The sequence below is a fragment of the Hoplias malabaricus genome, chromosome 4 (assembly GCF_029633855.1).
Source record: "Hoplias malabaricus isolate fHopMal1 chromosome 4, fHopMal1.hap1, whole genome shotgun sequence".
NCBI classification, from domain to species: Eukaryota; Metazoa; Chordata; class Actinopteri; order Characiformes; family Erythrinidae; genus Hoplias; species Hoplias malabaricus.
The window spans coordinates 42,956,404-42,972,876 of NC_089803.1; the positions used below are offsets into that span (position 1 = coordinate 42,956,404).

At 39.1% G+C, this 16,473-nt stretch overlaps 2 protein-coding genes across 3 annotated transcripts in view; one reads left to right on the plus strand and one right to left on the minus strand.

The window, feature by feature from the left end:
* ccdc146 (coiled-coil domain containing 146) overlaps positions 1–14,470 on the plus strand; it is a 33,228-nt gene extending 18,758 nt beyond the window's left edge. For both annotated transcript variants that reach the window (XM_066667082.1, XM_066667084.1), the window contains exons 10-19: positions 724–816; positions 908–1,078; positions 1,354–1,442; positions 1,741–1,905; positions 2,108–2,332; positions 4,428–4,656; positions 12,037–12,165; positions 12,245–12,382; positions 13,181–13,429; positions 14,195–14,470. In XM_066667082.1, the coding sequence (XP_066523179.1) occupies positions 724–816; positions 908–1,078; positions 1,354–1,442; positions 1,741–1,905; positions 2,108–2,332; positions 4,428–4,656; positions 12,037–12,165; positions 12,245–12,382; positions 13,181–13,429; positions 14,195–14,395 (1,689 nt within the window). In that variant the 3' untranslated portion in view covers positions 14,396–14,470. The remainder of the gene's footprint in view (positions 1–723; positions 817–907; positions 1,079–1,353; positions 1,443–1,740; positions 1,906–2,107; positions 2,333–4,427; positions 4,657–12,036; positions 12,166–12,244; positions 12,383–13,180; positions 13,430–14,194) is intronic.
* A 1,176-nt stretch (positions 14,471–15,646) lies between these two features.
* The window catches only part of gsap (gamma-secretase activating protein), a 32,328-nt gene continuing 31,501 nt past the window's right edge, over positions 15,647–16,473 (minus strand). The window contains exons 30-31 of the mRNA XM_066667085.1: positions 16,035–16,131; positions 15,647–15,946 (exon numbers count right to left, since the gene is read on the minus strand). Coding sequence (XP_066523182.1) covers positions 15,846–15,946; positions 16,035–16,131 — 198 coding nt within the window. The 3' untranslated portion in view covers positions 15,647–15,845. The remainder of the gene's footprint in view (positions 15,947–16,034; positions 16,132–16,473) is intronic.

A 16,473-nucleotide genomic window follows, 5' to 3' on the forward strand; every position in this document is an offset into this window, starting at 1 on the left:
GAAGTGAAAAACTGGTGTTCGTGACTGATACTCATATCAGAAGAGGAACTTTAATTTTAAGAAATGACAATTTTATTTCTAGTTACTTGCTTTTGCTCTTACTTGTCATCATCAGTATTACTGGTGCATAAAGACATACAGGACTTCATAAATATATCAAGGTCATTAATGGTCAAAGAGTAGTTGACATAGAGGAGTATTGAGAACATGGACCAATATTCTGTGCAGCTTCCATCTTAAGCAAGAAGAACAAAAAATAACACTGAGGAAATGAGAATTATAGATTAGATGACCAAAAAATAATCATGTGAAACAGAAAGCAGATATGGAAACTTGCCTTTAGGTATTAGGAACGAATACTTGTAGCTTACCCACTACATTTCCAACGAAAAATTATATGACCAGTCAAATTACTTAAATCAATGAAAATAAAATGAAGAAAAAATTTATGAATTGCAAAATAAAAGTTCTAAGTCCACGATCCTAAACATAACTGTACTATTTATGTGCTTTCAGTATAACCAAGTCTCACATCTAATTAAAAGTCATAATGCCCAGAACAATCAATAATTATTTCTCATTTACTTATTAAATATAGAGTATCTGTGATTGTCTTTATACTTAAAGTAATATTATTTAAGTAGAGTAATTAAATAAGGCAAATTAATTCAATTTTTTCCTAAATGTTTGATGGGACCAAAATGTGTTCGTATGTTTTTCCAGAGGGATGTAATGCCTAAGGGTAATGACTTGCAAAAGAAAATTAAGGATTTGCAAAAGGAAATAGACCACCTGAAACTAAGCCTAGCTCAACAGGTACGCTTTTGGTTCAGAAAATGTTATAAGCTAAATAAGTAGATGTGTGTTTAATTTTTTTTAACTTAAAAGTTTGTGTCTGTGAGAGCAGCAGTCAGTGGTGGATCATGAGGACAATGTGGTGGAGCTGTGTGTGGAGCGGGAACAGGCTCTGATAAGGGAGTCTAATCACTGCCATGAGGACTTGCACCACCTTAACACCCTAACCCTCATTAAAGCAGACGAGAGAAACCAAAAGAGCCGAGAGCTGCTGAAAGCTCAGGTGCATCATCTTATTATACTTCTGCATGTGATCGTCTTCATCAGTTCTTTATTTAGCTTGCATATTTTTAATCTACATTTTCAAAAAAAATTATTTTCTTGCATAATTCTGTTATCCGATTATCCAGGACCTAGCACATGATTGGCTCTCTGAGTACAGAATGTTGTATGTTATGAGCTGCTAGCATGCAATGAGGGATAAAAGGTGTAAATGCAATCAGAGTAAATGCAAGTGAATATGAGCTAATGTGCTGACTGAGACTTGTTTCTTCACAGGTAAGATGCAACCGTATCCAACAGGACATCCGGGGTAAACAGCTGCAAATACAGGAACACAAGAAGCAGCTTCAGGATATTCAGTCAAGGTACGCTGTTCTTCAGTGACTGTCAAAAAAAGAAAGTGAAGGGTGAAATATCAAGTACTAATAATAGATTAGTTTTTTGCATGTGCAGCTGATGTTAAAACATGAGAGAATCACAGAAATGGTCCCATTTTTTCTTTACTATGCAAATAATTTGTACATATAGAATTGTTATCATAGGTAAGTTTTTGTAATGGTCATTATTTATGAAATAAAACTGCATTTAACTGCTTGCAATGTAGACATGTTTGTAGTGATTGTTTAATGCAACCCTAATTTAACTGTGTTTAATTGTATGCAGACTGACTGTGTTTGGAAAACTGTACAATATCATCAAGGGTGAGAGGAACAACTGTGTAAATCTGATCCAGATTGCCACTCAGCGTACAGCAGATATGACAGAGAAATTCAAAATCCTGGAAATTGAGATTGAGATTTTGCGCACCAATGCAATCAATAAGGACAGGTGCTATTTCTCATTTCCACTAATTCCTTCCTCTCCTAGAAGCAGGGACAGATTTATGACCAAAGTGCATGATGACATCACAAATTTGAATGCAGATTTATTATTTAATAATAAAGTGTTTAGAATGTAATGTTTAAAATGATGTCAAACTCCAACATTAAAAAGTTCTGTTTTGTTAAGTTTTTGTGGGTAATATTCATAGGCTGCAACAGAAGTCTCATCTGAAGCACGTCCACAGCTTTGCCATCAGGGACAGCTTGAGGAATGACATCTCTAAAGTGGCCTGGATGCTCCAGGAGATGCGGCACAAGAGAGAAGAGCAGAGGCTGAACATCAGCAAGCTCACCCACATGGTCAACAACCAGGAGAAAGAGCTACTGCAAATGTGTAAGAACCATGAAGCTTCCGTCAAAAGCCGAAACGAACGGTGAGTCTAAAAGGAGTCAGTAAGCAGGGGTGCACTACTGTGGTCTTAGAAAGCTCATATCACATACACTTCAGTGATATCTCTGCTCAAACACACCCAGTACATTTGGCAATTTACAGACAAGTTAAATTAAGTTAAATGAAAATAACCAATCATCAGCCTTTCAGAACTAACCCTTAAAGTAATAGTTTTTTGAAAAATAAATGGAAAAAATATTCCTTTACCCCAAATGTAGCTGATCTCCCAATATTACTACAAAAAGCTAATGAAATAATGAAAATTTATTCCCAAGCAAAAAACTCTGTGCAATATTCATGACTAAATGCGTGTTTCATTTATCATTTACCAGTAATCATTTACATTTAGTTAGTGATTCAGAGTGATGTACCGCTGACTAACTTTTCTTCGTCATCTCAGACTTGCTTCCTGTCACTGTATTATGTATTATTTCTGTCCATTGAAAAACATGAAATAGCAGCTTTACAGGAGAGGGGGAAAAATGTTTTAAATTTCAATGGCAGTAAATTTAAAAAGATTTTTCATTTTCATTTTGAAGCATTTTAATTGGTCCAATTATCATGAATTTCTTACACAATGTGTAACAGCTGCTGTGTTCAAATGATGCAGCAAATCAAAAATGGAGATGTTTCTGATTGACAATATGACATTAGCTAAAAGGGACAAATAAAATGCACAATGTACTATTAAAATGGTTTTGTCAGTATGTTAATCCATTTTTGATAGGGAACAGTATGACATACAAATATCATGTAAGCAAATCTGTTTGAGATTACACAAAACGTTTAAAGCAATAATTCTTCTAAAGAATTTCTTTGGACTTCAGCCTTGTCTTGGCTAATCATAGCACTTTGGCCAGCAGGCTTGTCTTGTCTGATCACATTCATTTGGGATGAGAAGGTATATTCTCCTTGTTGTCCTTTAGCCATTTTTTCAGACCTTTGCAGGAATGCTAAGGATCATCGTCCTCCTGGAAGGCCAATTTGTGACCAGGTTTTAGCTCTCTGGTTGATTTATTGAGATGTTTCTTAAGTATTTAAGAAACAACCCTCCTTCATGGTGCCATCTACTTTCTGAATTGTACCATTCTCTTTCCCAGTAAAGCAAAATGATTCACCTCACCTCCACCCACCTTAATGTAGACACTTTGGTACCTGATGCCTCCAATGGGATTTATACATACAGAATACGTGGTAAAGTGCAGTGAATGTCTCATTTGATGTGTGGAAAATGGGTCACAAAGCAGATGTTAATAATTGGCATAAAGGAGTGATTGCATTGCAGGTGTATCCAAGTGTACAGTAATATGGGTTCGACCAGCAGTGGCAAAAATCCCAGGCAAGAATTGTTTCTAAAATCAGTGCAGGTCATTCGCAACCAATTTCTGAAAGAACACTCCACAGGAAACTACATAACATGGAGCTGAGTGGCCTGCAATAGGCCTTTGCTCATTTCTGCACACAGTTGCCTGGTTATAATGGGTGAAGAGACATGAAAATTGGACTGTTCATGAATGAAAGTATGTTATCTGGTCAGATGAATCTTGTTTCTGTTGGTATGTAAATGATGATAGGTGGCATTTTAATTGTAGACTTCAGGAAGCCTTCAATGAAGATGGCATACAAGATGTGGTTCAAGCCGGAGGAGTTTCTGTGATGTTGGGGTCTCTGTATACCAAGACAACTGTTCTCACTTTCAGAGGACTGTGAATTTGCATGATGAAAATTCAGAAGCATTCACAAAACTGGAATGTCCTGCAAAATCCCCAGATTTGAATCTGTGGGATTTGAATCTGGCTGTAACAATGAGTAAAACACATTTACAAAACCTGGCAGAACTGTGCAAATCTTTGACGCAAGAGTAGCTGATTACCTGTTACCTACCTCCAGAAACTTGTCCAGTCCATGCCAAATTGAATCACAGCTGTAAATACCCTAAATAACCTGCTACAATAAACGTACAATTACCTGTAATGTGTGAAAAACTGAGTTTAAAAGTTGTTTGTACAAATATGGCCTCAACTGAAGGTGGTTCTCAGGAAACAGTGTTAATATGAGTGTATATTTGGGTCTGGCAGGGGTGTGCAACTATTGGAGAGAGAGGAGGAGATATGTATCTTCTATGAGAGGGTGAATGTGCAAGAGGCTGTGATTCGGAAAGGAACTCTTGAGATCCAGGCACTGGAGGAGGAAATCCGCTCCCTGAAGATGCTCATCACTGAGGAGAGAAGGCAGATAGATGTGTGCAAAAAACAGTTACCCTGTAAAAGAACCCTGGCGGAGGAGAGTACCTTACTGCAGATACAGGTATTAACCATGCTTCCGATAATGTGTTACAAACTTGGTTTTCCTTGTAAATATCAGATGAGCTTTGTTCTTCTGCTTTTTTGGCTTGTTTTTCACTCTCAACAGGCTTTCATGTCTGAGCTGAGCTGGTAGAGCTAGAAATGGGCCAGCCATTTACATAAACATTCAGCTAAATAGATATTCATACATGTGTCTATAACATAAACACAAGCCCTTAAGTAATGTGAAATAATGTAAATATAAGGTCAAGTGTAAATTGTATGAAAACATTCCAAACATAATTGCTGTTGAAGGTGGCTTAAGTATCCATTGATAAAGCACATCTTTCCATTTTTAGTCAAACTGCAGCAGAAAGAATGCACAGAGTGAAAAGTGTAATAAATGAAATTCCCCATTAGTTTTATTTTGTGCCATGTTTAAACAGAAGGCCTGCTTAACATCAACAACGGCCGGATGAAACTGTCTGAAACAAAACACTTAAAAAACATGACCAAGTTACTGCGTACACTTGAGTGTAGATGCCATTAAGAAAAGGCTAGGGGCCTGGTAATGTTTTGCTAATACTGTGGCTTTTTGATACAGAAAGGGCCAATATGGGCAAAATCATTCTACAGAGCTAAAACTGTACCATAGCAAAAAAACAAGGACATGTCTTTGATGCAAAGAACTTAATAGAACTGCCCTATGGATCAGTTTCCAAACAGGAGTGAGTTTATATTTTACAAGCCAGTTTCATGGAATGCTTTAAAGATTTTGCTTTAAAAGCTTTTTGGGGTTTTTCCACACATATAAATTTGATCATGTATGGCTGTTACAGCTGCTGTTATTAATCAGAGTCTCCCAGTTACTTGTTACATATTTGAGACACTACTGGTAATGTTTGAAAAAAATTGCAGCCACTATATGCACAGACTTTAGTTACTTCAGCAGAATATGTAGCCAGCTCTGTCTGTATGTTTCCTGTATGATTCTCCATTCTGCATAATGTTATGTGCAGACATTCTCAAATGCATGTGCATGAAGAAAGGAAACATACAGTTGCTGCCCGAAAAAGTAGATCTCCAGTTAAGTATAATCATACACAGAATAAGATCTAAAATATCCTATGAGAATTCAATAGAGCTTCACATAGAGCCCAACACACACTCTTTCTACCTATGGCCACAAAATGTTGTTTGAATCCTACACCTCAACACTAAGGTTGCTGTGGCCATTTATGATTCAATCAGAAACCAGCTACATCTAGCAATCTTTAATAGTATCCTACACCTACACCCTAGGGCTGATGTGGCAATTTATGATCCGATCAGCAACCAGATATCCTTAACAACTACGGTTACTCATTGAGCCCAGCCCACCCACTGAGTATCCAAACCACCCACTGCATCACTAGCTCTTCACAGGGGTCATCAGGTAGGCACCCCCCTTGTTGGTGTTCTGCTGAATAAAGCCCACAACACCTCCTAAAGGCTCAACAGTGAAGTCTGGAGTCCCAGACCCACTCCCCACCAAGCCAGCTTTACAGTTCTACCTTACCCTTTACCTTCAACATCTGTAAATCCACACTGGCCTTCCTGGTCCTAGCCTTACTGGTACTGTTAATGCATGCTCAGTGCCACCAGTTCTATGTGAACTGTACGTGCTATAATCACCAACAATCACATTAGCATCTCCACAGTGTATTTTCCCAAGTAATCTATGCTCTCCTTATCCACAACCACTGAGTAGACCTTTCAGCTGTTTCTGATAACTCCTTCACAGCTGACCTTAGTTTCCGGCCCCTGATGCTGAATTGCGCAAGCAGGGATGTGGCAGACTTGGCTGCAAAACCCCTAACACCTGTCTCCACTGGTCTTACATGTGCCTGCCACCCGTGTTCCCTCACCTCAGCTGCCAAGTCTGCGTACTTCAGCATCTTTCTTTTGAGTACTTCATCTACTGCATCCTCAAATGGAACTGTTAACTCTATGAAATAAACTATCCATTTACTTTTAGAGTACAGCATAATGTCTGACCTCAGTGCACTCTGGGACCTGCAGTTTTTTTTACCTACATCCACCAGCAATTTCCAATATTGTGCTTCACCCCATCTTCCAATATTTGTAGCCTGTGCACACTCACTAAAACATTCGCCCTCATACACAAACCTAACCATTTTATTACTACAGCCACTGGTCGATGCATTAAACCCTGAGCGTTTGGAAGTTAATGTTAATAGAAATGAATTTCAAGAAATATTGGAGCATTTCTACTGGTCCATTCATCATTACATTTTCACACAATGTGAAGAGCATTTGCTGTGTTCAATGCTGTAGTAAACTAAAAATTGACAAAAACAGAGATGTGTTTTTTTCCTGGGACAGCAACAATATGTTGATTTTTACATGCCAATATCTTATTAACTTCTTATTCAGGGTTATAGGTCAGTGTTGTACAGAATTTTCTGTTCGCTGAAAAAAAAACATTTCTTTATACATTTATTTGAAAAGTTTACATTTATTGCTGTCCCCTGAGAGCTTTCTTTAAATTTGGTAACAAATCTTTGGTTAAAAATCATTCAGGGCTGAGTCCGTGCTGTAGGCTGGATGACTAATGTCTTGGAATCCATAGTCAGCATACTTGCGTTCCTCATAATGGTGTAGTTCTGACGTTTTCTCTATATTGCCTCAGAGTGTATGATGTCCTACAAGCTTTATAAAATTACCTGTATATCTTTACTGAGAACTTGGACACCCCTCTTACTGTACAAATTTAAAGAACATTGACCAGCATGTTCTATTAAGTTCTGTGTAATTAAGGCAGTACAGTATATGAAAAGCTGAATAAAATGTGGGTGTTTGTTGACCATTTTTAAATTGATTAGCTGAATGAGTGAATATGAATACTTACTGTTTATTGTCATGATATCTAAGGGTAATAAATATATTTTTGCCATATTGCCCACCCTTTAGCCCATTTAGCCCCCTACATATCTCACACTGTTTCATTTATATAGAACTGGGCATGGTCCGTTTACTATATCTTCAGGAACTACAAGAACCTTACACTAACTTTGAGGTTTTTGTCAACCAAACTAACATTCTTCTGTAGCAGTTGGTAAAAGATCTAAAAGGACAGGTATCTAAGCATCTACAATGAGTTAACATTTCTCTACTTGCTTTTTCCGTGCCATCACAAACTCAATCCAACACCTTCATTGTTTCCATCTGTTGTGGGAAAAACAATTCCTGTTATTGACCTTTGCACACTGAGGCTTATCTGTGTTGTAGACATCTGCCCTGGCTCACTAAAGTCTTGGTTGGATATACTTGTAATGAACATTTGAGAGATACATGGGGTATCTGTAGACATTCACTGCCTTGTTGAAGATGTGGAAATGATGCGTTTTGTGAATTTCTGACAGCATCACAAAAATCGTACACACATTCCAAATTTAAAGAATATTCTACCTGACACACAAAAGTGTTTTTGCAAAAGTTGTCTGATCTCAGGTCCAGCTGGGACCTTTATGGCAACTGAAATGTTTTAGTACAACCCCAATTCCAGTGAAGTTGGGACGTTGTGTAAAACATAAATAAAAACAGAATATGATGATTTGCAAATCCTTTTCAACCTATATTCAATTTAATAAACTACAAAGACAAGATATTTAATGTTCAAACGGATAAACTTTATTGTTTTTTTGGAAATATTCACTCGTTTTGAATTTGAGGCCTGCAGTACGTTCCAAGAGTTCGGACAGGGGCATGTTTACCACTGTGCTACATCACTTTTCCTTTTAACAACACTCAGTAAGCGTTTGGGAACTGAGGAGACTAATTGTTGAAGCTTTGTAGGTGGAACTCTTTCCCATTTTTGCTTAATGTACAACTTCAGTTGTTCAACAGTCCGGGGTCTTCGTTGTCGTATTTTGCACTGCATAATGCACCACACATTTTCAATGGGAGATAGCTCTGGACTGCAGGCAGGCCAGTCTAGTACCTGCTCTCTTTTACTATGAAGCCACGCTGTTGTAACATATGCAGAATGTGGTTTGGCATTGTCTTGCTGAAAAAAGCAGGAATGCCCTTAAAAAAAACACGTTGCTTGGATGGCAGCATATGTTGCTACAAAACCTGTATGTACCTTTCAGCATTAACGGTGCCTTCACCGATGTGTAAGTTACCCATGCCATGGGCACTAACACACCCCCATACTATCAGAGATGTTGGCTTTTGAACTTTGCACTGATAACAATCAGGACAGTCCTCTTCCTCTTTGGCCAGGAGGACACAATGCCCATGATTTCCAAAAACAATTTGAAATGTGGACTTGTCAGATCATTTCAGATGAGCGCGAGCCCAGAGAAGCTGGCGGCTTTTGCTTTGCATGGTAGAGTTTTAACTTGAACTTATGTGTTCAATGACAATGGTTTTCTGAAGTGTTCCTGAGCCGATGTGGTAATATCCGTTACAGAAGGATATCAGTTTTAAAATCAGATGGCGTCTGAGTGATCGAAGGGTCACGGGCATGGTTGGTTTTGAGCCTTGAGCCGCTTGCTTGCAGAGATTTCTCCAGATTCTCTGAATCTTTTGATGATATTATGGACTGTAGATGATGAAATCCCTAAATTCCTTGCAATTGTACGTTGAGAAACATTGTTCTTAAACTGTTGGATGACTTGCTCACGCAGTTGTTCACAAAGTGGTGACCCTCACCCCATCCTTGCTTGGTAAAGACTGAGCCCTTCGGGGATACTCCCTTTTTACCCAATCATGACATTCACCTGTTTCCAATTCACCTGTTCACCTGTGGAATGTTCCAAACAGGTGTTTTTTGAGCATTCCTCACCTTTCCCAGTCTTTGGTTGCCCCTGTCCCTACTCTTTTGGAATGTGTTGCAGGCCTCAAATTCAAAATGAGTGAATATTTGCACAAAAACTATAAAATTTCCATTTGAACATTAATTATCTTGTCTTTGTAATGTATTCAATTGAATATAGGTTGAAAAGGATTTGCAAATCATCGTATTCTGTTTTTATGTATGTTTTACACAACCTCCCAACTTCATTGTATTTGGGGTTGTAGATGTGTAAGTTTTCTGCTCTGATTCTTTTCTGAGCTGTTTGTTGAAGGTCCTTCAGTGTTTTGGTGAGGTCAGAGAATTACAAGAGCGTGCCAGATTTTAATACTCTGTGCTGTGCTTTTCCCGTCACGCCCTTCTGAGCTGGAACGCAGTAATAGTGTCTCTGTGGTACTTGTCTCTGAATTTTGTGCATGGACCTGCTTAAAGAAGGTATGAAACTGAAACCTTCCATTCAGGCTTTGTGCAGATTTATTTGTGTTAATGAGTACATTTTGATGTCAGGTACATACTTGATTACAAAATCTAAAATCTCTCCAGACACACACACACTCTCATGTTTCTTGTCACCACCGATTGATGTCTTGTCTGTTCTGACATAGCTGGAGCAGCTGAGAAGTTGACAAAAAGTGTGTGTGCCCTGTGTGTGAGCTTGTGCCTCCAGCTTGCCTGTGCCTGATTAAGTGACAATTATGCTATAAATCAATATCAGTGCACATTCAGAATAGAGCTTTAATGGTCTCTGTTGTCCTTTTGTACAACATGAATTAGTTTTAAGTGAACATATTCGTATAAATTTCGACCCATACAAGAAAGAAATTGGAATAGGTTTTATTCTCTATGGATAATGTCTTCATTTTGCTGAGAGAATATAGTTTACCAAAATCCATTCAAGACTAACAGTAAAAAGCTAAATTCTTAAATACTGCAATATAAACTCAACAAAGTTGTGGACACTGGTTTATCCAACATTTCTTCTGAAATTAAGGATATAAGAAGGTAGTTTGTCCCCTTTGCAGTAGTAACTGCCTCTGCCCTGTTGAAGAGGCTGAATACTAAATGTTGGAACTTTTCTTTGAGGAGTTATAGCATTCAGCCACAAAAGTAGCAGTGAGGTCAATGTCTGGATAACAACAAAACACTCCAACTCATCCTGAAAGATTAGGATGGAGCTCCATTCCTCCAGAGAACAAAGCTGTACTGCTCCACAGCCGAGTATTGAAGTGCTTTATACCTGCCTACCCCAAACCTGGTACTAGGTATGGTGACCTTAAGCTCATGTGCAACAACACCAGAGCATTCCTTATAATTTCATGCTTTTCAATGTGCACAAGCTGTTAATATGCAGTTGAACAAACCCATCCACAACTTTTGGAGGGATGACTACAAACTACTGTTTTTGTACTACTTTTTGTAGGTATATGACACAGAATGTCCCTAGCTTTAGTAGTTAGTTGTTATCAAGAAACCTATAATTATTCTTAAATTACAATAAAACTACAGACCCACGAACATCTATGGTTGTGGGAAACTGCAGTTTTTTCTGGCTTGTTTGCATTCAGAGGCTCTTCATCTTTTAAGGTGGAAGTGTATGTGGGGGTGGGGGGGGGGGGTTGTACTTGGCTGAGGTTGTACTTTGATGATGTTTCTCTGCCATTGTGTTTTCTGATCAAGATTGTGAAATATAATGATAGGCTGACATAGAGGCTGAGTATGCTCTAAAAAGATTTTCCCATCTCTGCTTCTCTTTAGTCACCAAATACATCTAATGGTAAATTTAATTGATTTAATTAAGTGTGCATTATCTAAACATGCCCTTCTTTTGAACCTCATGTTATAGTGTTGCTAAAAGTATTTTTTGATCTCCATAACACCACCCAGCTCCAATCTATGTTAAGATGGAAAGATAATGAAACATCCCATGGCGTCTAGTTTATTGTAACTACTTCAATGTTGACATTCCACCAAAAGTCTTGCAACATCTTCAGGACTTTCAGCATTCCACTGCCCAAGCTAAATTTTCCCAAGGGTTCCGCTGGCATTTTCCCTGTTCTCCAATTGTTGGAGAAACATGTTTCTCTGTGTATACAGTTTAAAGTCCTACACTTGAAATCTTGTATGTTTAGTGAGGTCTATTTGTCTCTTGGTTATCCCTCCCTTTAAACTGTCCATTTTTTGGGGACTTATGCTTCAGTGTAATTGCCCCTAATCTGTGGAACGTGTTCTGTATCTTGTAGCTCATTATCTTTCAGTCCATTTCAGAAATGTATTCTGTATTATGCTAATGCCACCTCTGTCATCCTTTTATTGTAAAACATTTCTTATAGGTTTTGTGTTTAGGGCTAGTGCTTATTTGTTGTTCTTTGTACTATGGTACATCAGGTATCAGTTTGTACGAGAGAAAAATATTATGGGCTTGTTTCCCAGACAGGGATTAAGCTTAGTCTTGGACTATATTCTCCTTTTGATGGAAAGTCACAATTCAAAACATAATATATTCAGCATGTGTGTGTGTGTGTGTTTCTGTGTGTGCATTAGCTCTCTGAGTGTAAGGACCGCATGTTGTTCCTGGAGAAGGCTCTTGAAGACCAGGCTACAGAGAAGCGATCACGTAAACTGAGTGGTGAGGACCCCTCCCCTGTAGAGCTCATCAAGAAGATAGAAGAGGTAGGATATAAATAAATTTAATTCTCATACTCTGATGGAATGTGTGTAACCATTTCACTGTTTATTTTATTGTGTGTAGCTAGAGGTGCGTATAGCAGAGAGAGAGGCTCAGCTGTTGGAGAAAGAGCTGGTTTATGAGCAGGTGACGCGTTTGTCCCAGCACATCTGCACCAAAGCAGAGACTGGTAAAGAGGACACACTCAACCTGGCCAAAAAGGTAGGATTTGACACAGACACAGTCTGATTTAACCTGTATATTTTATGCATGATGTTCTTTTTAGTTCACACACACACACACACACCCCTTGTTTACTGGGACTACATTTTATGTGTACAAGTACAATGTGCAATGACAATAAAGCATTCATTCATTGTTTATGTGAGCATTCAAAGAGGAGTTTACACAGAGAAACACAGAACCCATAATGGGAACACCAAAATGGAGAAACAGGAAAACTGAGCAAAAATGACTAAAACCAAGGGCTCTGCACCTCACTTCTCATTTGTGTGAGCTTGAGGAAAAGGCGTTCAAACCAGACATTCTGAACAAGGCTGTTTAGACAGGGGGAGAACAGTACCGTGTTGTTTGAGCCTTGTGGTACTTAAAAACAAAAACAAAACAAAAACATTTCGTTAAGAGCCCAGTGACGTGATATCTTGTGGAAAGGGTGTATACTTTGTCTTGTTTAAAAGCATACTACATAAAAACCATTAGCAGCTGAAAGGGCCTCTCTGGAGCACCTACACAAGTCTAAGGTCACCATGACCTCAGTTAGAGGGGCATATGAAGTCCCACAGCATTGGACTATGGAGCAGTCCTGACTGTATTCTCTGAAGTGAGGGACCACCATGCAGTGCATTTAGGACAAGTTGGAGTGCCATTTGTGTTCTAGTACTAATTCCATTCTTTTATGGATGAATTCATATACTCACAGCAGTGTTCCAAAACCTGGTGTAAAGTCTTCTATGTCTTCTATCCAGTGATGGATGATGTAGCACTGCTGTGTCTCCTCAGGTGAATGAATATCAGAGCCGCATTAAGGACTGCACTAAGAAGCTGATGGCGGTGGTGTCAGAGTTGTCCATGAGGCAGGCCCAGGCTCTGTGTCTGCAGCAGGAGCTGTGTGATAAGGAGCTGCAGCTGGACGCCTGCCACAGGAGATTAGAGCAGGGGCTGCCACCGTCAGACAGCATTGAGCAGGAGTGGCAGCGCTGCCTCAAAGAACAGCATCGTCACCAAGCAGATTCAGAGGAAAAAGCCCGGGTCAGCCTCATCAGCCACTCACACATACACAAAACACATACACACGTAGGACATACAGCTTATACCAGTAGATACACTCATCAAATTTTGAAGACCTCCAACATTTTAAAAGGGAAATACATTTTTTTGTTTGTTTGTTTTTCACTGGTACATTTTAAACAATGGGCAGCACGGTAACACAGCAGGTAGTGTCACAGTCGCACAGCTCCAGGGACCTGGAGGTTGTGGGTTCTATTCCCGCTCCGGGTGACTGTCTGTAAGGAGTTTGGTGTGTTCTCCCCGTCTCCGCGTGGGTTTCCTCCGGGTGCCCTGGTTTCCTTCCAGAGTCCAAAAACACACGTTGGTAGGTGAATTGACGACTCAAAAGTTTCCATAGGTGTGAGTGTGTGTGTTATCCTGTGAAGGACTGGCGCCCCCTCCAGGGTGTGTTCCCGCCTTGCGCCCAATGATTCCAGGTAGGCTCTGGACCCACCACGACCCTGAACTGGATAAACAGTTGCAGATAATTAATTAATTTTAAACAATGTACTGGGAACAATAGCAAATATTTGTAACAGTATTAGCGACTATAAAAGTTTGGGAGTAATTCCAAAGCACACCTTTTTCCAAAGGAGCCATTTTCTATTGCTTGATATTGCTTTGATTATTTTGATATTGTTTTCAATGCCCAGTGTGGCTGCTTTATTTTTTCTAAGAATGAGCAGTGTGAATGATGTTAGTGTTTACTAAATTTTTTTAATGTGTTTGTATATATGTGTTTATTAGATTGCTGAGGAGGACGAATGGAAACAGCTTCCAAATGGAGTGTTCACCACAGCAGAGGCTCGTCCCAATGCCTATATTCCAGATGAAGACTTTCTACCTTTACCCAAGCCATATGGAGCGCTGGCCCCCTTCAAACCCAGTGAGCCAGGGACCAGCATGCGCCACATCCGCAAACCTCAGCCAAAACCCATTGAGCTTTAGATTTTTGTCTTTGTCTCCCTTATATCCACATAACCTAATCATAAGAAGGCTGATCAAAATGAAAGTAAATATGTTCCCCTTTCATAAGAGAACAGTCCTGTTCTTCAGAATGTTTTTACTGGCTGAGAGGAATAAACAGCCATTTCATGTGCTTTTAATTTGAGGGCTCATTCTTCCTGGCTGAGGCTGGCTTGCATTGTCTTTAAACTGTAACTGACAATTCATGCAGGAAATTCAGTTGCTGCAAACCTGCCAGCGCTAGATGCCTGGAGGATTGAGGCTCATGCTGTGTGCTTTCCAGAGACAAGTTTCACTTCAAAAGTCACTATAGGGAAATTCATCAGAAGTTCTTACTCATATAGTTCTGTGGAACTGCACACTTCTTGTTTTGTGAGGATTAGCCATAGTTCAATTTCATACTACTGTAAGAGATGAAATATTATTTAGACTCTGATCCAACTATTAAGATCAGTTCCTCTCAGCCCTGGTACTAGAGGCACCCTGCCCTGCACAATTTATTGGTTTCTCTGCTTTAAAACACCCACCGCAACACTGAAAGAACTTGTTCATTAAGAGATTACTTGAGGCAGGTGTGTTGGGAAAAGGAAATGCAACAAATATGCCTCTAGGACCAGGCTTGATATACACTGCTTTAGATGCTGTAGTTTGCGTGTTTCCAAATCATTATTCTTTTAGAGAAATGACTCAAATACAGTAGATGTTTCAGTCAGCACACCTGTTTCCACTATACAGTTTAGTAAACAAGGGCTTCATTACACCTTTTGCAAGAGATGGAAGGTGGGTGGAATGCAGGAAATCCTACTGAGTGATAGATTCAGAGGACGGTTTGTTGGGTGGGGATTTGGGCACAGAGCATGGTCATGGGTTACAACAATCCCCCATTCAGCTTAGCCAGTAATTAAATAGAAATGTAAACAGGGGCATTGACGGTTACAGTAATTTTAATCTATTACAGGAAATAGACAATACAAAAAGCTGAAAACAGACAAAACACAAAGCCTACATATTTAATATAAAAAAATCCAAAAGAAAAGTGTAAACATTTAGTATAAAGTATAAAAAATCCCTTTTGACCAATATTTGGATCAGTTAATTAATAGTTAATCTAGTTAAGCAAGTAAAACTGCTGTAATATATGTATTTCCTAGGCAAAATGGGCATGCACTTGTTTGTCCATTTGGGTGCCAGCTGAAGCATATGGCTTTCCAGTAAAATGTGGTAGACATTAGAGGTGATGGGCAGCCTGCTGCAACATGTGTGATTGACACAGCAGGATATTAGTCATTGTTTTTCAGTGTGACACAGCTCTGAGTCTCGGTTGCTTGACACAGGAATAATTATTGCCCAATTGCGTCAGTCTCCGAATTTTTGGATCTTTTATTTGCCCACCTCATATATCCTTTTCTTTTCATTCCTGTTTTCACTGTTGTTACTTATCCTGAAAGCCCAGCTTGATCAATGTCTGTTTCAGTGCAGTTTCTTCCACAAACCTGGCATCCACATTCTCCTGTTCTTCAAATGGATTTGAAGCTTAAACACAATGAAAAAAAATCACATTTCTTTGTTATCTATGTTGGTGAGTCTCCACTACATCATATACTCTTCTTGCATTACATACCTTGCTCTTCCATGTGGGAGAGGATGCTGGCAAGGTAGGATAACGGCAAAAACTTAGGCTTGAAACATGTCTCATCTTTGTCCAGAAGAACTGAGCCCTACAAAACACATCCAATCACAAACTTTAAACATTGAAAGAACCCACATATTGCTTAAGTCTAGCAATTAGTTACACAATTATTGCAACGTGCTTTAGACTTACATAAACGTCATTATGATGTTGGTCTCCATGAGCCACTAGAGGAGCTTAAAAATGCCTTGATTGAAATTCTACATGTTGCTGGAAATATATAGAAGGGAATACCCCATAGCACAACACAGCCACTAGAACCATTTACTGTTGGAATTCAGTATTCAGCCCTGTACAGGTGCTGGTCATAAAATTAGAATATCATGAAAAAGTGGACTTATTTCAGTAATTCCATTCAAAAAGTTTAACT